Here is a 23,241-nt window from a genome sequence, read left to right on the forward strand (position 1 = left end):
CTCTGTGCATATTCTCACTGCTACGTCTGCTCCTCTGGCAACGGTACCATATTGTTTTAATTTCCTTTGCTTAAAATATGTATATGTGTATGTATACAGATATGTACACATAGCAGTTTTTCCAACTTCTTTGTAGAAAAAAATTCTTAACTGTAATGATCATGCATTTAGCTTTTCAGTTAAATTTAGAATCATTTTAGAATCCTGTGTTCTCCCTCTCCCTACCCATTTTCCTCTATTTGGAATTTTGTATTTGTATTGAGTCTAATTTAATTTTGAGTCGATTAATTTTACTCAGGTACTTTTCTGCAAAATATTCGTGTAAAAAGATTAAAAGTGTTTAGTTCCTTTAAAAATTGATTTGTGAGGTTATTTCGGTGTTTTAAAATATTGGTACTGATGAACCCTGTCATGATTTTTTGTTAAAATGACTTGTGAACTAGTTCAAATAATTAGTGTCATATGCTCAATATCTAAATATATTTACAAGTAATTATGAGAAAACTTATAAAATATATATCTGTCCTACATCCTTGAAGATAGAATATAGATGGATACAAATGCTCTACAGTTACTTTCACAAAACATAAAAATTACAATCCTGATCTAAGTCTATAAAGTTAAATCATTGCTTATTTTTAAAATATCTTTCTCAAAAGATTGAGGGCTCCTTATAAAATATGTGTGCGACAATTGAGTAAACTGAAAGATTGGAGACTGGTTAGTTTACCTAGGAAAGATTTCCTGGAGTAACTTCTGAATGGAGTTTTAAAAGAGAGATTGGTCACTGTTTAAGTGGGAAAGCTTTGAAGGTGAAGGCTGAAACTCTAAGGGTGGCTGGCAGTGGCTAGGGATGAGGAGAAAAAAAAGGCATTTGGTGGAGGCTGAGATTCCACGTGACTCTCTCTATATTTAGGCCAAGTTGAAGGAAAGCTATGGATGTGGAGGTTCCATATCCCCAGTGAACAGTGGCTGGCTCACAGTAGGTGCTCAGTGCAACTCAGTGGACTACATGTGCGGAAGAGGAAAGAGAGGCCTGAAATATGGATTGGAGCTAAATTGTCTGTGGGGTGGAGTTGCGGGGTGTGAGTATTTGCAAGCTCTGAAGGTTTTAATGCTGAGAGAAACGGAGCAGCTCTGGGCTTTAGAAAGCTAAATCTGACAGCAGTATATGACCATTCAGACTGGGACTGGGGTGAAGGGAGAGTAAGCGGTGCAGATGGCTTCCATAAAATTTCATGGCATTTCTTCCATGGCAAAATAATTGAACTTTGGGGATGTGTCCTATAAAAACACTATACCTTCATCTCAAAAAAAAAGGTCAGCAAACTATGGCGTAGAGCCAAATCCAGCACACAGACTATTTTTATAGATAAAGTTTTATTGGAACGCAGCCCCACATGTTCATTTACATATTACATATGACTGATTTAATGCTGCAACAGCAGAGTTGAGTAATTACAATATAGAGACCTTATTATGGCTAGAAAAGACTAAAATATGTACTGTCTGGCCCTTAAAGAAAATATTTACTGATCTCTGCCTTAGAATATTGTTCTCAGTGATACCATTTTGGAAATGTTAGCCTCGTCAGAAAAGTTTAGACAAATTGGTACCTGAATAGTCTAAGAAAGTTTAGGCCATATACATCCCTGTGCAGAAACATACCAAAAATCTGTGTTGTGTTGAAGCTCATTTCTTAAGTTGTTGCCTTGATTATCTTATATCTATCTCTAATCTACTATGGCCATTTCTCTGTCCATAAGTCTGCTAAGCTGCATTAAGCACCTATGTTTTGATCCTATCTGACCCATAGTTAAGAAATTAAAATCCCAGTACTAAATATCAAGACTCCTTGCTACCTACTAGGGAGAACAGTTTCTCAGCCCGCTGTTTTAATTTCTTCTAACCTGTTTTATATGCTATGTTCCTCAGAGTAACTGTTCTCTTCAAAACTCCCACAATCCATCCTTTTTCTCAATGAGTCCTTTTCCTGCAGTGTCTTTTCTAGCCAGGGGGACACGTGAATCAGTTACTCTGGGTAGTGCCTGCATTACTCCAGCTTTTCCAGATTCTCTCTAGAACCTGGCTTCCTTGAGCAAATGATGAACCATTTGACAAAGCAGCATATTTGGGGAAGTCCTACCAGTTTTCAACCAAACCAATTCTAGGTAAAAACAAATGTAAACCACCATGTGCATGTTTAGGCAAACACACAACTAATTTCTTTGCAGACTTTACAAATGCTGACTTCTCAAATATAGTTTAAAAGGATGAGAGAATAATTAGAAAGCCATAGAAGTTTTAGGGGATGATGTGTTGGGTCTTCTACATATTAAATATCAAATTTTAGTTTTTTAATGAAGTCTTCATGGATTGGTGTTCTTAAAAACCACTCCAGTGGCACAGGAGAAAAGCTGAAGACCAGACTGAGTATATAGATTATAGGCATTATATATCTACTAAGCTAGAGATGGAGAAGTTATCTTCATGATGGTAAACATGAAATCATGTAAGTATATTCCATCGTTGATTAATTAGTTATTGCGGATATACTGTGTAGCAGCCCTGCTGTGCTAGATGCCCAGAATACAAAGATGACTGAGGCTTATTTTCTGCTGTTGAGGAACTCCCAGACTAGAAGGGAGAAATCAGATGCATAAACACTTACTTCATACAGTACAAGAAATGTCACAGCAGGTGATCTTTTCAGATGAAGTTGAAAGAAAAGTCTAGAAGGAAGAAGACTGAAATGCAAGAGGAATAAAGGGAGAGCAGACTTGGGAAAAAAGTAACCAAAAAAAAAAAAAAAACGCATTGGAAAAGAGAGAGAGAGAGGGAGAGGGAAGGAGGAGATAGAGAGGGAGGACGAGAGAGAGAGAGAGAGAGAAAGTGAGAGAGAATGGAGAGAGATAGAGAGAGAATGAGAGAGAGAGAGAGAGAGAGAGAATTGAACCTCATTAGATAAGATAATTGACCGTACTATGAAAATCGAGGGTAGAGATGAATAACAAGAGGCTGGAGAGCAGAAGCAAAGGCAGTGAGAGATTTCAGACACAAGACCTGAGATTCCAGTTTATGTTGTTTTAGAGCCTAACACTTCCTTTGCCTATTACAAATTTGTGTAATATACAGTATGTGTGATACTTACATATAATAATATACCATATTACATTGTTATGGAATAATATGTTATATAATATTGTATTTACATATAGTAAGATAGTCTCTCTCTATATACAATATATATAACAATAATCCTTATCAAGTAATCAAGGCTGACTAGGAACTTTGCTAAGCACTTTATATTATCTAAGTTAATTCTTACAATGGGTAGGTCTAATTGTACCAACATTTCCCAGAAAAGAAGTTGGAAACCTGCAAGTATTAGACAGATTGTCCAAGATAATCCAGGAGGTAAATGGCTCTCATGCTCAGGCCTGTCATACTCTACTGAGTTAGAGATTCCTCTGGAGTAAGTCTGATAGATGAGCTTTTGATGCTAAAATGAACTGTAGAGAAAGAGATTGGCCTCTCATGGTTGGGGTGAGAGCAAGAAAAATGAAGAGTAAGGAGTAGAGGGAAGGAGTGTTGTTGGTAGAGAACAAGCACAGGCTTTGAAGTCAAGCCTAAGTGAATTCCCATTCTGGCTCTGCTGTTTGCCAGACACGTGGCCTTGGCCAGGCAACATTCTCCTGCTGGATGTCCCCTTGTATACAATGGGGGCCATATCTTCTGCCTTGTTAGTGTGTAAAGGATCTGCAGCTGTGTCTGGCTCTTAGCACGCAGTTGCAATAGCTGCTGCTGCTACTATACCTCTTTCCCTTCCCACTACTCTTATTTCACATCCTTCCTCCCTGACTGCTGCTACTATTATAAGAGTAACAGTAGCTGGAATAACTAATGGAACAGATTTATGCTGTAGATATCTAGAATAGTTACTTAAGTTCTCGATTTGACTAATAGCAACAGTTCTGCACTCATTTCAGTATTTAGTGAGCATTTGCTATGGTGGGACTCCATGCTAGGAACAATAGGGAGTTAAACATGAATACGTATTCGCTCTCTTAACTGGTATGTTGGCCATTAGACCGTAATTGAGCACCTAGGCCAAGTGCTGAGTGAGCAGGATGAATGAGCTCCTGGTCCCTGTCCTCCAGGAGAGCATCCTCTGTGTGAAAATGGTTTTTAAAGGCCTTTGCCCAGAGGGGAAGGCATTTACAACAACCTCGAAATGAAACCTTTCCACCCAATATGAAGAAGACTGACATGTGACGATTTGCTATTCCTTTATTTCACTAAAATAGCAACCTGACCAAACATACTTTTCCGCACATTTATTATAGTCACATGTTTATATTTATAAGAGAAGTGGTGCTAATTCCCTGGTATGTTAACAGGTCTTATTCGAATTGTTCTATTTTTACTTTGGAAGAGAATTGCTGAAGGAAAAACATTTTAAGACAAGTAGTGATTATAGCATACTTATCAAATTATATATTAAATAAACTTCCTGAACTGAGAAGGAGCATATTCTGAAAAGAAAGCAGTTACCTTAAATTCTATATTGTTTATATAAGGTCTCTTCAAATCTACGTTTATTGTAGGTTACTGATTGCTTTTGTGTTTTCTTTTTGCTAAACTTCTATCTTCTCACTAACAAATGTAATCTTCTTTTTAATATGTAATAGACGAATTGCAATTCCAGAATGGGTTTTCAGAAACCACAGGAAGACCCCCCTCATTTTATTTTGTACAACAAATAATGCATTTTTTTTAATATTTGAGAGGTGATCAAATAGGTGAATGCATGAATCTTGCCAACCCTAAGGCAGCTGCAATTTCTATACTAAAATGCATGAGCTTTTACTTGACTATTACTCTGTTGATACATTAAATAATAGTTACTATGATAACCTTTGCATCGCATTATAACATTTAAATATAAGGTATTATGTTTGTTTATAGGAAAATATAATATTTTTTGAATTTTTGAATGTTTGGGAGAAATATAATAACCACTAAAATAAATAATTTTCTACAAGGTCAATTTAATTCTTTGGGAGTTATGTAGATTTCTAACCAAAACTACGAAGTGCATTCATTTACTTTTTGTGATGTAATGGGGGAATAAATACATTTTTAAAAATATGTAATAGTACTTGACAAATATCACATAATATATATTAAGTGCCTGTAATTAGCCTTGCAAGAGTAGAAACAAAATTGAACCCATTTGAAGTCATTTATCAGTGGCTAATACAGTAGTAAGAATTTGAATTTATTTAACATCACATGATTGATAAAATTCTGTCAGATTCATTTGTTATTTTTGCATACCTACTGTGCCTAGTTTTGCTCTCAGGTATAGTTGAATTAAGGGTCGCAGTTTGCTCATGCTTGCAAAAGCAAAATCAAATGAGCCATTGAAGTAATCCTTGTGGCAGTTACAGGAAAATGGCCACTTGAGCTGAAATTATTGAGATTAATTGTTGACCAGTTTCTTTATTGAATATGGACCAAAATGACCCATTTCTTGTTGCCAGCGTAGCTCTAGACTATGAGGCTGTATAATAACTGTTTATGTAGACCCTCATATTTAATTCTTTTTAGTTTTTTATATAGTGACTTTTCGAAATTATCTCAGTGTATACTTTTCATCGGAAAGTGGAATAGAGAATCTGACAGTTATTCACAGCTCTTGCGGAATCTTTTAAACAATCATCAGTGGGTTGTAATGTGGGACTACGAATTTCAGGAACAGAGGAAAGAGCGTAATTGTGCTGGACACCGGCTCTGCCGGACATTTTACATGTGTTGTTTCATCTGCTCCTGATAACACTGTGATAGAGCATTCATTATTCCCTTTTGACAGATGAGGGAATTATGGTTCAGAGCGGTTGCATAACTAACCCCCAATCATATTGCTTGTGTGCCTCTGAGCTAGGGTTCCAGCTGCTTGTCCAACCTCAAAACCCTCCCTCTTTCCTCAGGAGGTTTAGATTCTACTTCTGACTTGTTACGATGTGCATTTCACATTTAAAGTAGAAATCGAAAACACTGGACGAAAGCCCTTAAAAGAAAATTTTTGCTCAATGGTCATTTTAATAATCTGTATTTCTCTGCAGCACAGTAACAATCTGTGAAGTCCCTGATTATGGAAGTTATCCTTGTCATCTCATCTCTCTAAATTTCCCGAGTTCTCTTTTGTTGAAACCAAGCATAGGATAGAAATCAAAGTAAACCAAAAAAGTACAGTGTAGAATCTTCAGTTTCATAAGTAAAGGCTGTCCAAAAACTGACCTTCAGTTTTGAGCTCTGAAGTTCAAAAAATGGACAGGTGGAAATACTGTGTTCTTCATTGCCCTTTGGTGCAAGATATATTCTACGTTGCAGAGTAAGTGCCAGCAGCAGCAAAATTATCATCCCCTCCTGCTACTGTAGTAAGTCAGCAATGGCCCTTCTGTGGTCAAAATGGCAAATTCAGCAGCAGCTATTCGATAGGGATTTGCAAAAACTTCCCCGTGGCTGTTAGGAATCTTATTCAGCAGTGTCTTTGAAAACCTAATTCTGTGCAAAATTAACTATGTAGAAATGACCTCAGTTGTGATTTTAAAAGTGTTTTAAACAAATCTAATTTGTAATTTTTTTCAATGTGTATTTTGCACTTAGCACTGCAAAGTCTATTAGGTACCTGTACATATATCCAGTATTGCTAAGTTTTATTGTGATTCAGGATTTTCTTTCCATATTAATGTAAAGCCTTCCCAAATTCCTGCCTTTATAGAGTCAGTTCGCCATACAAAGCCACTATACATCACTTAGGTTTGTGATGAAAGAATGGGATTGCAGCTGTGTGAGTACTAGAATACCCACACATGAATTAGACTCACGAGCATTTGGCAATAGTTCAGAAAAGGAGCTTAATCTGGTTTCATCGGAGACTGCTTTTCTCTGTTCTCTAACATCCCCCAAGATGTTGTGTCTGATAGCGGATCGCAACGTAATGGGAGTGACGCAAAATCAGAGAAAGCCCTAAGAAACCAGGGGCACATTTCCCCTTCCCCAGAGATTTTTTTTTTTCTTCTACTTTTTTTTCCCCTCTCCCAGATTCCAACTCTGAAATTCAAGGTCATTCACCTATTAGATGAATTAATTATAAGCCAAAAAGCAGCATTCGTCGTACTCTGATCTCACTCATATCTGTAATTAAGGGTAAATATAATCTTTCTTTTTAGAAATGTACCACCCACCCATTACATTTAAAGTGCTGACTGAAATGAAATAATAGTTCAGAGCAAGATGATTTTAGTTTAAGAAGAAAAAAGTTGATAATTTAAGCTTGAAGCAGTTCTATTTTTGATTACCATTCAGTTATAAATCTAATTTGAGATATATACTGCGTTTCTGTTACTCAAGTTTAATTCATGGTTTGCTTTCTTAGTTGCATAAGCAAAGTTCAGTGGTTGATCAAGGATGTGAAAAAGCTTCCCCTAAAAGAAATGGGGGCAGGGTTGAGAATGTGTTGGAAAGACAGTCTGAGACCCAGATCTCATGTAAAACAAACAAAAATTTTAATTGAAAGGGACCCTCACAGAATGCCGCACACTTGGCATTCGAGTGGTTGTGTTGGGACTGGCTCTCTGCTGAAGAATTGGCCACAGGGGGCGGACTCCAAAATATTTAAACCTGATCAACAAAGTCAGCCTATTTCATTCTTTGGTTAGGGTATTTTGAGTCTTAAAATTGTTTGTCTTTCAAGAAAATAAGGACTGAATAAGGGGAAGGGCTCATCTCATCACATTGCAGACAGTTAAACAAAATGCTAAACTATGGGTTTAAGATTTACAGGTTAGCTCTTCGAGATGCCACATCTTGCTTCCAGTGTTTCCTGGCAGACTCGGGCAGCTTTCTACTGGGACCCAGCCTAACCGCAGAGCATGAGCTTGCACAATGTCAAAAACCTGAAACCTTATAATCCTATTTAAGGCAAAGATGAATTTGCCCATTGTGAAAGTAAACTTTAGCTTTCAAACTTAACTTTTATTAATCATAAAATTGTTATATATACATATATTCATGTAGTTAAATTGATATATAAATGAATTCCTTATCCATTTTATGCAATATTTAACTTACCTTATTAAATCGAATGCCATTAACATTTCATATTTGTAAACTCAGGTTTTTCGGCTGGTGGAACATTTTTTATCTTTCTTATTGCTACAGAGAGTTAAGTATGTGACATAAAGGCCAAACAATAGTAAATGGTCATTGTTCATTTCACAAATGTAGTCTACAATAAGAACACATATATTTTTATCTTAATTTTCCCTAGGGCGGTGATCAGGGCCCCCAAAAGTGTTAGGAAATGCTTATTTTTGTTGCATTAGAAGAATGATTCTATTGTCTGAATGAAAAAGAAAAAGGAACAAACAGGTCTAAAAGATAAAAACAGGAATATGCTTTGTAAAAAAAAAAAAAAAAAAAGATTAGCACAAACCACTAAATGTTTATAAGTGCTGTCCGGTCTTCCTTCTAAGTCACTCTACATAGTTCATGTGTCTGGCTGTACATGCTAGAGTTGTATGCATGATTTATTTACAACTGGCCCATGAAATGATTTTTCTTAACTTAACAACAATAAGGTCAGCCATAGGCAGTTAGTTACCTTCTCTTTATCGTTTTATATTTTTCACAGCTCTATTTTGAATGCTGCTAAAATATGGGATAGCAAGCTTGTTTGTTTTTACGTTGACCTATTGAATGCATCTACTTTCTTGGGAGTGAAAACCTTTGCCCCCAGGACCAACAGTATAAACCAATGGTTAAGCTCATTAAAAAGACAAGCAAGTATTTCAACATATTTGCTCAGCCCTTTTCTGAATATTTTATAATTTTAGAATAAGGAAAATGAAGAAATGGGGTAATACCTATCTAGAATACAAAGTTATCCGTGGTTACCAGAGGGAAAGAGGGTGGAGGGAGGACAGAAAAGGTAAAGGGGGTCAAATATATGGTGAGAGAAGGAAACTGGGCTTCCTGAGCATCCCATGGAGTATATAGATGCCATAGTATAAAGTTGTACACCTGAAATTTATATAGCACTATTAGCCAGTGGTACCCCAATAAATTTCATTAAAAATAAAGAGTAAAAGTTATCAGTAATACCTTTTTCAAACTCCTTTTTCCAATGAAATGAAGACTCATTCGTAGATTTACCATATTACAAGGAGGTTGTGATTTAAAATCATTTACAGTTTTATTGATGGAAATTTCAAAGAAAATTTAGATTTGAACCTAAGCAAGTATAGACTTTGTTAATAAGATCTACTAAGAATGAAATTTTGGGTTGAGATTCTAAAATTTTTGAATGTCATTCTTAAAATGACAGAGAAATCATTTGATGTTATACTGTTGGATTCCTGATTTACAGAAAACTTTATTATAAAGAGCTCTATTTTTAGTTTGTCATTGCATATCATTTTGGCATTCTAAGTTTGGAAGGGGTAGTAATTGAGCATGTGGATGTCAGATTTTTATCTGGTAAATAATCGGGTTTTTATTAGGTATGTATGTGGTAAATATTAAGATACTTGCAAATTTGAGTTTATTACTCAAAATGTACTTCCAACTTAAAATCTCATTCTTGAAGTTTTATTATTTTAAACTAAGGTTTATTATGTATCCCTTCAAAAAGTCTTAAACTGAAATCAACGAAGGCAAGCTTGTCAGTAGCTGATTAGTCCTTTATATATTACTCATCCAGCACTCACAAATATCCCTCAGAACGGAGAGATTCTCTTTACGATATTTAGTTATATGGTGGTGGAAAGGGGAGGTTTGAATTTTTGATTTTCCAGCTTATGGGTCATATTTGACCAACTGCTTTCACTAGAAGACATGCCACTTTGTTGAGCTATTTAGGAATCAAAAAGACTGTCTTAATTTAAAACAAGGACCCTTTGTTTTAGTTGGTGACTGCCTTGTGAAATTTTTCAGTTCTCAGCGGGTTAACCAGGGAACAGGGGCAGAGTCATAATTGGCCTATTTAGAGTATTTTGCATGTGAATAGTGTGTTAGTGAAGCATCCCTAAGTCTGTTGTGAGTGACATGGTGATTAGAATTTAGATTAGGGAAAACACATTCTGTACTTTATCAAGGACAGTAATTAGTTCAGTCAGTAAAAGTTGATTACAAGTAACGATAAAGTTAGATTTTTAGTACTTAATTTTAAAATTTCTTTATTAAATAGTAAATTTGTTCTTAATATAAATGGTAGTATCTACACTTGTTTTCTTATAAATCAGAATAATTAAAAGAACAATGTATTCAATGCAGAATATAATCAGGCGATTTATATGTTATGGGTAAGTTTCTATGTAGTTTTTAGAAAATGTAATATTATTATATAATCTTTCATATGTCATCATTTTTGAAGGTTTTGATAATTTGTCACACCGTGATAAGTTAATGATATTTGTGAAAGTTTTCTAGTGTTCAGGTAAATGTTTAATCTGTGGGGATGCGCTTTAGGCTCCGACAGTCCTCAAGAGGGCATTCTAAAGTCCTTTAATTTGTTCCTGTTAGCTTAGAATGCCTCCTATTTCTATAATTTTGGAGGTTACTGCGAGGATTTGAATTTCCTCCCGGTTCAGTTGGCATTTTCTGTTCTGTGGGTGCCGTGTCAGTTGGTGGAGGATCTCGCTGTGCCGATGCAGAGGCAGAGTTCTCAGTGGATTGAGCATCTACACTCACTCTCAACGTGAGCAGCCGGCGAAGTTGTGTGCGTTCGAAATATCAGATCCTTCTTGGTTCTTGTTAAGGAAAGGCATGAGCACTTCCCAGACAGGAGCCTAAGTCTATATGAAGAAAACATTAGTCTTACATAAGCGCCCTTTTCTTGTATAATTAAAATGTTAGTCGTCTTAAAAGATTAAAAGACTGCTCTAAAGGGGATCACCTTCTATCTCCCTCTCAAACGTAAAGAATTAAAAATTCACAAACTTGTGCCAGCTTCTTAGACTGCTATTCTTTTAGTTTTGTTGTGTTTTAATTGTTTCAGCTTAGCAGATGCTGTTTTCTTTATTGCATTGGTTTAAGTACTAACAATCAGTTGGGGGGTGGCGAATCTGAAAAAATAACCGTATATGTTTGTTTTCCCTTTTTTAACCTTTCTAGCAGAGTCTCCTTGGAGGTGACATGGATATGGGCAACCCAGGAACCCTTTCGCCCACCAAACCTGGTTCCCAGTATTATCAGTATTCTAGCAATAACCCCCGAAGAAGGCCTCTTCACAGTAGTGCCATGGGTAAGGTATCCCTCTGTTTGAATGCCTGAGTGATCATTAGTAGTCTTTTTTCTTTCTTGCTTGCTTGCTTGCTTGCTTGCTTTTTTAACACCACCCTCTTACCTTACCCTCACTCTCCACAAAGAAAAAAAAATTTTTTTTTTTGCTCAGTTGTCAGGCTCATGACTCCCCCTCAGTAGTACATTGGGTGGGTATGTTAACAATTTATAGTAGCAGGAGAACTATTTTGATATACGCTTATTTCTTGTGTTCTCTTGGCTGCCCTTAGAAAAAAACCTTTCGAACGATGAAAGCATTAAAAAGTTAAATACCTTCACTTTTATGAAAAAAGTAGAATTTCCTTTCTGCCAGAATAAAAGATGATCGTGGTACTGGCATTTTGCTTAGGTAACGATTTAGGAAAATCTGGTCTAATCTAAATGGTTTCGTGGTTTAATCTGCTTTAGTTAGGAAATTGGGCATGCGAGGAGCTCACAGCCTCTTCATTTTCTTTCAGAGGTACAGACAAAGAAAGTTCGCAAAGTTCCTCCAGGTTTGCCATCTTCAGTAAGTACTGCTTGTTTCTGCTTCGTATATTGTGTATTTTGTCCTGTTTGGGGAGATGCGAGGGCGATAGGAGTAAATGAGGTTCCATGCACCAGAGCAGCATGTTTATCTAGAATGGGGGTGAGGAAGAAAGGACCCGCACGTCCAGCCACCTGACCCACGTTGGAATGATTAATGGGAGGCGTATCCTGGAGGTCTGCGTGGTTGTGTTGACGCTCAGCAGGTTAAGCTCTGAAGAGAGCCTTGAAAAGGTGCCTGAAGTTCCAGGAGTTTTACCTGTACAGAGCTTTCAAGAGAATGAGTATTAGTTTCATGTGTTGGTTAAATTCTTTGTCAGTATTATGATGATTTATGGATTTGCATGCGAAAGGAGATTTGTGGAGAGGATTTAGGAAAAATTTACATGGGTTTCAGCCCGGAGTGCAGGAAGAATGTCTCTATTTTCTAGAGAGGTTATAAAGACTGCGAGGTAGCTGCATCAGTAGCCATTTGTGTCTGGAATACCAGGTGACAACTAGAAGAATCCAGCTGTAACCAAAAGCATTCTGGGTCTTTTTAATAGCTGGAGTATATGCTAGAGTGGCTGAGAGAACCTCAGGTCCCCAACATAGCAAACACTGGTTGTGATTACAACTAAATTTGTATCTTATTTTCGATTCTTATATATATTTTCAACTTTGAGGTGCTAGATAATTTTATTTAATTTTGTTTAAAACTGGTCTATTTCTAATAATTTTTCTTCTTATTTAGAATAAAAATATATGAGTTCCTCCCTTTTTTCTTTGTTTTCTCCTTCCTTCTTTTTTTCTGTTCTTCTTTCCTTCCCATGAGATATTTTAATTTAATTTTATTCTGTGTTCTGTAAGGGCACTAGTATTTGAAAAGAATTTGAATGAGCTTTATTATAAGTTCTTATTCTCTAAAATAAAATTTTATTTAGATTTCTGAAAATATATTACTAATCAATACTTGCTTATTAGTTTTATTTAATTTTTTATTTCACTTTTAATAAATTACAAAATAATGGGTTTTGCAAATGTGCTAAAGTTACGTTAACCCAAACACCAGTGCATTTGACTTAATTTCAGTTTAGCTCATCCAAAAAATTATTGAGCGAATATATTGAAATAAGTCTTATCAGGAAAAAATACAAATTTTGTATGCTGATTATCATAGACGTGGGAATGTTCAAGAGGCATCACAAAATTATCCATAAACATAGAAAAATATTGTGTAAATAAACTTCCAAGGCATATAAAATAGTCACTTTGAACTACTGATAAATGACTTAAAAAAGTACTGAGTAATTCACTTTTTGATTTTCTATGTTGTATTGAAATTGACACAGGTTTTGATAAGCTCGAAGTTTTTGGTGGATTTAATGTCGATGAAACTTTAGCTTTTAATAGCTTTTATGACAACATCAAATGATATAGTCCTCACAGCTGTTTACATCTTAAACATGCCTGAACCTAATACAGACAGTATTAAATACAATAAGGGAACCTTTGAATGTTCTGAAATGATAGAATAGCTCTGTGTTATAAAAGCCATGTAGAAATTAAAGCTAGAGTACTCTGTTATGCCTCATATTCAGATAAATTTAGTTTGTTTCTCCCAGTGCTAAAATAATGCAGAAATCTACACAGTTTCTAAAGAGTGCTTTGGCGTGGCACTGGATATTATCTATCTGCTTGATCATTGTTCCCAACAATTTCTCATAATTCGTTGTAAATGTTCAAGTATTTCCCTGGAGGGAACTGGTCAGTATAGGAAATTACACTGGTATAGTTTTTTCTCTGCTATTAAAAAAATTTACTTGTTGCTGATGTGTTGATAAATATAAAAGTATCTTTTCTTCTTAATAAATATGGAATTGGAAATATAGCTTGTATTATTTAATTTTTGGTTTTGAGTGGTCAGTTTAGGATTTGCTCTTCTTGGAAAATTTATCTTGGCTGAATGTTTTAATTGTCCTCGTGGAACATTTTGGTAAATAGAGCCCTTTTCTTGAAAGTTAAGGAGACGAATTTGATTGAAATGGAAATTTTATCTTTGTTATTTATTTATTTATTTTTGGTTTGTTTTTCTGTTTTAATCCAGAAGAATAAGATAGTTTGGTTGATTTTCGAATCCTATCGCCTATATGTTGTCATTATTTAAAAAATTTTCAGCTCTGTTTAAATAGCAGTTTAGTTTAGTTTAGTTTAGTTTAGTTTAGCTTAATTTACTTTTGTTTTATGTATTGATTATGTGCCTTACCACCACCCAATGTATATATTTTATTTTGATCCAAAGAGGTGCTTTATATTAGATCCTATAACATTTTGTCCCAGTAGATCTATATTTTTTATGTTTTTAGATCTCTGCTATGCTTTTCCTCTTTTTAAGCTCAAATAAAATTGTGAATATTTATTTGATAAGAGATACCCCTAAAACTTGTGTAAATATGTATGAATAGTTTTATAACAAATAACAAAAAATTACGGGTAATAAAAGGTTTCTTTTGGAGTGATTATGACTAGATAAAGACATTTATATGTTTTCTTCCATACATATTTACCATGATAAATAGTAATAAATCTGTCACAATCTGTTGTGTCAACTCATTTTTTTTTCTTTTCAAAATGGGCTCTTTTTCTTTCTTAACATAAAACAAAAGAAAATGTAAACTGTAACATCTGTAATCAGATACTATTTATGACACAACTGTGGTGCAGAGGGTGGACTTCTTTTGCCACCATTAGGCTGGATCTTCACAGGAAATCAGAAGAGTGAGGGGTTTGCCTGGCCCTGTTTTTGAAAATACTGCAGCATCTGTGGGAGAGAGAAACATAAGCCTGGCCCAACATCATGCCACGGATCTGGCAGGATTCTTGAATGTGTGTTTTACTGTGTGTGCATCTAGAGACCTCAAGTCATGGCAGGTAAAGCATGACAGTGAGGGGGGCTGAGGGGGGAGCCAGCTCAGTGGCACAGGCGCAGTGGGGGGAGGAAGGAAGTCTCTGCCTCTGGAGAGCGGAGGACTGTGGTTAGGGCGGGCATGATGACCACTCTCTAATTGCCCACAAGAGCCCTGCTTAATACAGCAGGACATTTTCAAGTTCTCTGTTCAAGTTTTAGTGTGTTGCTCTTTTCAGTCGCATCCCAATTTCCTGTAGCCCTTATCTTTTGATGAGACTGAGTAGTAAAGATTTGTCTTTTGTTGCTGTCAGAACTTGTTTTTCCTATCTAATTTTTGGAATCTCCTTGTGAACTTCTTGTTTATTTAATTTTTACATCTTGGTTTTATTTTATAAATCATATATCACCTTAAACTTAATATTTTTCAACTTTACGGATCTTTCCGGCAAATTTCTTATCTTTGTATAAACTAATAGTAAATAATGAATTCATGCAGAAAGCAATATACCACATTAAATCACCTTGTTTCAAAAAATTATCCATCCTTCTTAGAAATTAACGTGGAAGCATTAAAATCTGCAAAGCAAAAAATTTTCATATTGTATAGTTTTAAAATATTTTTTCCAAACGCACAGAAAAAACACAAACACAGGCTTTGCTTTCAGAAACGTGCCCATCACTGTGTAAACATGTAAAACTTTCATCTTCTTATAATTTGGAATGTTTCAAAATGATATGCTTTTTACCAGAAACTATTAACAACTACAGCCATTCCACTTTAAACACTGGTGGACTTTGTCTCCACTTCTAATCTAGTTTTGAAACTTCAGTGATATCACTATCATTCCCAGCTCAGTCCCTGAAATTTTAGGGTTCTCTGGAAATAAGACGTTTTATCCTTAGAAATAGTTTATGACCTCTTCTATCACTAGTGATCTTTTTTTTCAAACGGCACTTTTCAGTAAAGTCTGTTTTCTGTGTTGAATTGCATTTTTTTTTTTTTTAAATTCAGGAGGATCTCTCAAGGTTTGTATTAAGTGGTTAGAGACAATTTTGGACACATGTATTTTAAGGAAAATAATCTCTACTAATTTAAATATTCTAAAATAAATTTGGAATCTCCAAGAGATATGAGTTAATTATTAGATGGATTTGAAAAATAAAAACTCAATGCTTATGAGATACCAGGTTTACCAGTTTTCATTAAGGAAAGAATTCTAAATATAATAACATAAAATCTTAAAGTTTGGATTAGATTTTATTTAACAGAAGAGATTATTAAGAATATCAGAGAAAGATGGATAATGCTGATAACATTGAATTTTCTGAAGTGCTTGAAATCACAATTTAAAAGGAAGTTGGTAAGTTGTTTTTTTTTTTTTTAATTATTATTAGAGGCCAACAAATTATATATGATCACAAACTCCACACTTAAAAATAGATATTTTTCCCCAACACATTTGAAACTGATTATTAAAAAAAATCCCAGTGATGCTTTATCATGTCTACCAAATACAACTGTCATTAAAATGAATTTTATATCAACTCGAAAATGAACTATCAGCCACTGGGCTTCATCCGGAATAGGGATGTCTAGAAGTAGCCAGCTGTGTGAGGAGAGAGAAGAAGCCTCTTCGAGGTTCATTCCTGGAGAGAAAGATACTTTGTCAAAAAGTGTAACTGTAGATGTTTACATAAAATATTAGGATAGCTCACAATATTCAACTCTAATCTTAGAATGCCCATTTTCCAGTTAAAGATATTGAAATACAAAGTTTGGATATTAAAACTGTGCTTACTAAATATGAAAATGTGTAGGCAGAAAGGAAGTGAAAGATAATGCATTTAAATCTAAATAGACTACGTAATGTGACACTGGGAACACCTTGAAAGTTGAGAAAATATTCATCACCAAGAAGTATTTATTATTTTGTGCAGTTAATGCTGAATTCACTAAACCAAAGACTTCAAAAATTCAGCATTTTTATTGTTTCTTTGAAAACCAATCTTACCATCTTCATTGCAGTTAGAGGTTAAAGAGCTTTTTGTGAATGGCTGGTTATGAAACAAATATAGGAGAATCTCTATATTTAAGTTTTCATTGGGGGTTTGTATTCCATTAAAACTATTTCAAAAGGATTACAAAATTCACATATATACACAACATATATACTATTAGGTATTCCAGTCTCTCAGAAGTTTGCTAAAAATTTCTATATTTTTGTTTAGAATTTTGGAAAAATGAGCTCTTTCTCTGTTCCGCCTTGAAACCCTAGTTCTCGTCCCCCTTAAAAAAGATGTCCTCTGGTGTTTATATTTTAACTACAAAGTGGGAAGAAGTATAGGAGAGTTAAAACGTTTACAGAAGTTAACTACACATGAAAGGTTTGTGTTTTTGTGAGTTCTTCCAGATTGTCTTTACAAATGGGAAGGACATGTGTCTCACACACTCAAACAAGACACATCACTTTGTTTCCTCCACAATAAAGATGCCTTCACCCAGCTTTGTCTGATGATTCTACCCTACTCAACCGTCTCTTCTAAGGTGGTGTGCATGCTGTATCTGCCCCTACCCCCATGTCTTTTTTTAAACCAAGTTTGCTGTATGATCTTTCACCTGCTAAAATTTATCAGGACTTCTGTAAAGATTTCAACAACTTAAACAGTAGCATTTAGTATAAAACTACTCATTTGTTGAGAAAGGAAAAATACATTTCAAGGAACTCTTGTTTTGAACCTTATTTTATCACTTTCACTGAAGAGTATATTTTGGTGTCAAGTCTTAGACTGCATTTGGGTGCTTTAATTATTAGGAAATCTAAGAAGTTGCTGCAAGGCTTCTTTACCTAGAAAGAGAACTGTAACAGGGCTTACATGGATTTTGAAATTGTAAATACTTGTTCTGTATCCTGCTTAACTGTGAATTTATTTTATGTTTATGGAGTAATATAGATGCTTGACTTAACATTTGGTTGACAACCATTTTTTTAAAACTTTTAATATTTTATTGATTGAAACTTTATTTTGTAACATAGTGATTTTTTTCTAATTTTTCCCTGACCATTGACAATTTCTGCATTTCCAAAATGTATTTCCTGGTTTCAAACAGTTCTAAAGTTTTTGTTTGAAAGTAGTAAATCAAAATTAGATAGAGCTTAGAGGACTAAATAAGATTCTACAAGAATATGTAGCAATAACCCTAAAAGGAATGAAGAGTCTCTTCAAAAATAGCAAAGTTGTATTTTATTGAGGCAGATTAAATTCTGTCAGGCTGTTGACAGATACTTGCTTTTTTTTTTTTTTTAATAAATTGCACTGAATTCTTAAACTGAACATAAAGTTACATTTCAAAGAAATAGCACGAGATTCTCAGCCTTGATCTCAACTGTCCCAGGGCGTGTCTGTGTACGCCAGTGTGTGTGCTCGTTTTAAAGAAATAAGAGCTTTTATAAAATGCAGTGCAAAACTTGTAGTTTTAAATACTTGATTATTTTATCTCAAAACAGCAGCATGTGAATGATTCCCATTTTTTTTTAAGATGCAGCTGTTGCATAGGTACAGAGCTATTTGAGGAATTTTTGCTTTGCTTGAGCTTATACTCCCTCTTCAGAGAAATTAAGGTAGTGCAGAAGATTCTGCATTTTGTAAAATTTCAGGGTTGAAAATATGATTTAAGTTTTGGTGAGAAGTATATATTTCAGTTCTGAAAGAATGTGCAAATTAGATTTTGAAAAGAACATTTTAAGAATTATGTTTAAGTGGTTTAGTGACACCCACCGTTGTCTCTCTCTCTCTGAGTCTTTGTCATCTGAGGAATTAATTAATCATAAATATGCTACGAGAGTTGAAACTTGATATATAAGTGCTTACTTCTAGAGTAATCAGGAGAGGATCTGTGTGTATATTCAATTTCACTAAATTTATTTTGAGTGTTCAGTGGGACAGAAGACTAGGGACACTTTTTAGTAAAATCCCGTTCATATGAAATTGTAGAGAAAATTTTTTGATCTGTCGCTAGAATTCACTGTGTCTTCAGTGATAGTGATTAAAAGGCATTTCCTTTGTGAAACATGGACTCATATTAGAAAGACTTATATTTTCTCAGAAAAATGACCCTTGTGGTACATTCTTCACACATACATATAAAAACTGTCACTGTCACCACTTACTGTTACCATTTTAGTAAAATGCTGTTTTGGAACAATTATTTTGATATCATCTGAGAATGAGTGCCTAGCTGTCTACAGCAGCCTCCTCCTTCCCAGCCCATATCATTCTAAATATGCCTCCTGGATTATAGTTATAATAATATTGTAATGGCTTTCATTCTACCAATTGGCACAGTATATCATTATATCATTAGCTGCTATGAGAAAGCAGTTTCAAGTAGGTGGCTGATTCTTAGTGTTAATGTTTTCAAGTAACCCCGTTTGGGGAATTCGGTCGTTTCACAGGTGCTCAGGTGTATTAACCCAGGCTACAATAATATTTCTGTCTTGCTCATTACGAAACAAACTCAAAGCACAAAATAATTCAATAATAAGTGAAGTACAAAAACTGAGCCTTTATCATAAGAAAGTCTAATAACTTGGTGTTAGCAGATGGGCTAAAAATAAGATTTGTCTAAGGATGCAGCAGTACTAAACTCATTTCTCATTACTACTAAAGCTTGGATTTTAAAAGAATGTTTATGGCCTAGTGATTAAGATTTGTTAAATCAGTTTGAATTTAGCTTAAACCATTAAGCTAAATAGAAAATAAACCTATTTCTGTAACTATTGTACTATTTGAAAGTACTGTTATGTAATAAAAAGGTACAAATTCTGCCATTTAATACTAAGACATATGCTTCACGAGTGAAATTTTATTACCAAAGCCTATGGTAATAAAGCCTCTTCCTTTATATGAATTTTGTCTTTAGATGTATACAAGACATTGCCACATGTAATCTGTAGCTTAATTGTTAGCACTAGGCAAAGGAAAATAGAATTAAGCATATTTATTATGGGCATATATAGTTGAAAGAACAAAATACAAACCCCAATAAGTATTTTACAAATAATGCTATTTTGTTTTCCCTTTAATAAATTACATCAACAATTTAGCTGTTAGAGGGAACCCTATAATAAACTGGGAGCATGGAGGTGGGAGGGGGAAAAAGCATCTTCGGAAGTTTTCATTCACTGATTTCTTTCATTTATACTCATTCAAAACATATTGTTCAACTAAGCTAAAAGCGAGGCACACCACGTATCGTTCCATTCTCTTGCATGTTCTCTTTATTTAAATCATGAAGCTTCACAACTAACATTCTTCACGTTTAGGGGCATTCTCAATACTGTGTCATTCATATCCCAGTTTGTGTAAGAATGGCCTTAGCATTTTAAAGAGCATAAAGTCTGGCATTTTGAGAAAGTTGTGCAATCAAAAAATAAAATACCACATACAGTATAATACATGGACTTTCTGTCCTTTAGGCTTATTATGGAGACACTAAGTTCCCTTACTTGTAATCGACTTGAAAGGGTAAGGGTCTTATTTAACATACATCTCTTTTGTTCCATAGAAGCTAAACTCATTGCCTTATGCATATTATTTAAAAATATATTTCCAGTGAATGAATATAGCAGTAAAAGTGGTATAGTAGGGTAGAAATAACACTGCACTAGAAATAAAGAGATCTTCCTAATTTAACATCTAATATTCTTTACTTACTCACCTAGTGGCCTTGGTTAGGTCACACACCTACTTCATGGTCTACAAAATAGCTATAAATAGTGCCTGCTTAATGAGATGATACTGGTAAACTAATGACATACCCTTAACGTAGTGTTTACTCTGTGCCAGACACTGAGCACTTTGCATCTGTTAAATCATTTAATCATACAGAAATCCTGTGAGATGGGTACTACTATTTATGTGTAGCTAAGGAAACGGAGACAGAGGTGTGAAGAAGCACGTTCAAGGTCACACAGCTAGTAAATGGCAGAGGTAGGATTGAGACCTGGGCAGTTTTTCTCCAAGATGCCATGCTGTTTAAGGCTGTTCAAAATATGTTGTAGACCAGAAAGCTCTCTATATTCTAGTTGTTCTTCAGTTAACAAGTATTTGACAATCTGGAATAAATTAAACATTCAGAAGTTTCATCTCACTGTAGAATGAGTTTAATACCTCTACGTTATATACTAGCTATGATGCACAATTTTCACCCAGGCACATCCATTAGAAAGACTAGACAACCCAGGATAGCATTTTTGTAGTAGAGACAGGGTAGTCTAGTGGTTTAAGAGCATGGAATCTGATCACCTGGGCTTTTGGTTGGCTGGGCCCCTTAACTAGCTATGTGGCTTTGGGCACATTCTGTAATATACTTGAATTCTTCCCTGACAAATGAAGGAAATATACATACTGCGTAAGGATATTGTGATAAATAAATGACAAAAAAAATATATATATATATATATAATGTGCTTAGCATAGTCCTGACACATTATAAATATCTAAGAAATGATAACAGCTAATGATAATAATGATAAAAGCTGGCAACTTTAGCATCAGCAACAAGGTAACTAACTACCTTTCTTTTGGCACTTAAGAAAAATGTTAATATATAGCTTATTAGAATAGTTAGCAGCAAAGCAGAAACTAAGACCCGGGTCTCAATGGCATGCAGAAGAATTCTACCTAACGAAGGTCACTTGGCTTTTCAGACATTACGAAATGTTACCAAGTGCTTTATATGTCTCTCTGTCCTTACAGTAGTGTCTCTACCAGGCCAAGAAACCTAGTGAGCCTTTGTAATCATAAGATTTTTCACTTTGCATAGTTTGTGTTGGAAATATAAACTCCATCTTTTTTTTTTTTTCTTTTGAAATGGGACATTAGGCCAAGGTGGCAAAGCTCTTTGTAATGTGATTCTCTCTGCCAATAGTTGGTTTATGCCTAAATCAGTCCTGTCTCTAAGTGATAAGGAGATACATGTTTCTTCTTTCATATTCTATCAGTGTTAGTCTATAATTGGCCAGAGCCTGGTCCTCCCAAGTGATGCATGAGTCCACCTCTGCAAGCTGGCTCTGGTACCCATGGAGAGAGTTTAGGCCTAGAGTTTTAATTCACCTGGCAAGATAAAGATGTGTTGACTGGGTGGTGGGTGTCGCAGTTTGTTTCTCTTAAAAAGGTAAAACAGAGTTCAATTTGTTAAGATTGTTTAGGCAAATTTCTAACATTAAACGAGAATATTTATGCAGATGTTTTAAGGTAAAGTCAAAGAATTGCTGGATTCTGGCCTTTACCTCATTGTAACGTGTTTTTTCTCAATGCCATTGCCGAATTGGTAAAAGTGTTTTTGCTTGTCAGCTATGGGAAACTTAAAACAATTTTTCATAAGGACTGATTAGTTAACTCTTGCATTTATGGGGAAAAAAAGAAAAAACATCTGCTGAAGGGAGTGGAGGAGAGGGAGGGAGCATGGTCCTTACATTCCACCAGGAACATCTTTTCCCAGGCAATTTTAATTTACGGAAAAACCAGGCACCACGTCGGGTTCCTTGGGAAAGGTCCTCTTAGCTAGACCTCTTCATCATGTGCCCCAAGCAGGGACCAATGCTTAGGTTCACAGAGACAGAATCTTTCTCTGGAAAGCCGTATAGATCCCATGGGGCCACCCCTCATTTGTAGTCATTGCCACCTTCTGGATTACAAAGGATGTTGGTTTTCATCAAACTTCCATTTCAGTTTGGCTTTTTATGGCAAGTACACTTTGGCAATGGATGGCTGTGTTCCTCACCAAAAGGATCCTCGTTTGTTCAGCAACACCTCACTTCTCCACTCACAGTTCATTTATGATTCTGATGAGAGTGTTTTTCCAGGAAACACACATTTCACTTTTTGACCTAGGAGCATCTGTTAGAATTTTTTTTAATACTACTTTGGCATTCTGAAAGTGTTAATGTCTTTCATATCTGTTTAATGCTATTTAGGGATATTTATGATCACCTCTTGGTTACTCAGGGTAAAGTGTGTCGCAATTTTTTTTAAACAGACAGGAAAGCATTCACATGAGGAAACAGATTGCTTTAAACATGTGCTTCCTGTGACAGTAAAAAGAACAAATTAGATTTAACACTGTGTAATGAATGCATAAATGTGTACATTTAAGCTTTTAAAAGCTTTATGTTCAGTTCTGGTCACAACAAAAATTGAGTCACCTGTAAAAATTAAAGATGCCTCGGTTACTCTCAGATTCCTGAAATGCCCAGAAATTGAGATCTTCAACCAATGATGCCTCATTGGAATCATAAAAAGCATGATATGTTAATATTGAAAAGAATGAGGATGTTACAGGGAACATTCAGGGGTTAAACCAGGTTAGAGTCTGATTTCCTTGCGTTTAGCAAAGAAATCAGAACATGTTGGGGGACCGACGGGGAACGTTGTTTTACTACCACCTTCCTCCCTCTCTGAGGGTCAATGAAAAAAAT

At 35.1% G+C, this 23,241-nt stretch overlaps 1 protein-coding gene across 13 annotated transcripts in view; it reads left to right on the forward strand.

The window, feature by feature from the left end:
* Nucleotides 1-23,241, forward strand: part of TCF4 (transcription factor 4) — a 338,925-nt gene that overhangs the window by 206,458 nt on the left and 109,226 nt on the right. For 9 of the 13 annotated variants that reach the window (XM_039841005.1, XM_039841055.1, XM_039841027.1 and 6 more), the window contains 2 exons: nt 11,182-11,311; nt 11,808-11,857. In XM_039841005.1, the coding sequence (XP_039696939.1) occupies nt 11,182-11,311; nt 11,808-11,857 (180 nt within the window). The remainder of the gene's footprint in view (nt 1-11,181; nt 11,312-11,807; nt 11,858-23,241) is intronic. The other 4 variants (XM_039841012.1, XM_039841035.1, XM_039841119.1 and 1 more) reach the window with 1 other exon arrangement.

Source organism: Pteropus medius, unplaced genomic scaffold, assembly GCF_902729225.1.
Source record: "Pteropus medius unplaced genomic scaffold, Ma_sr-lr_union100, whole genome shotgun sequence".
NCBI lineage: Eukaryota > Metazoa > Chordata > Mammalia > Chiroptera > Pteropodidae > Pteropus > Pteropus medius.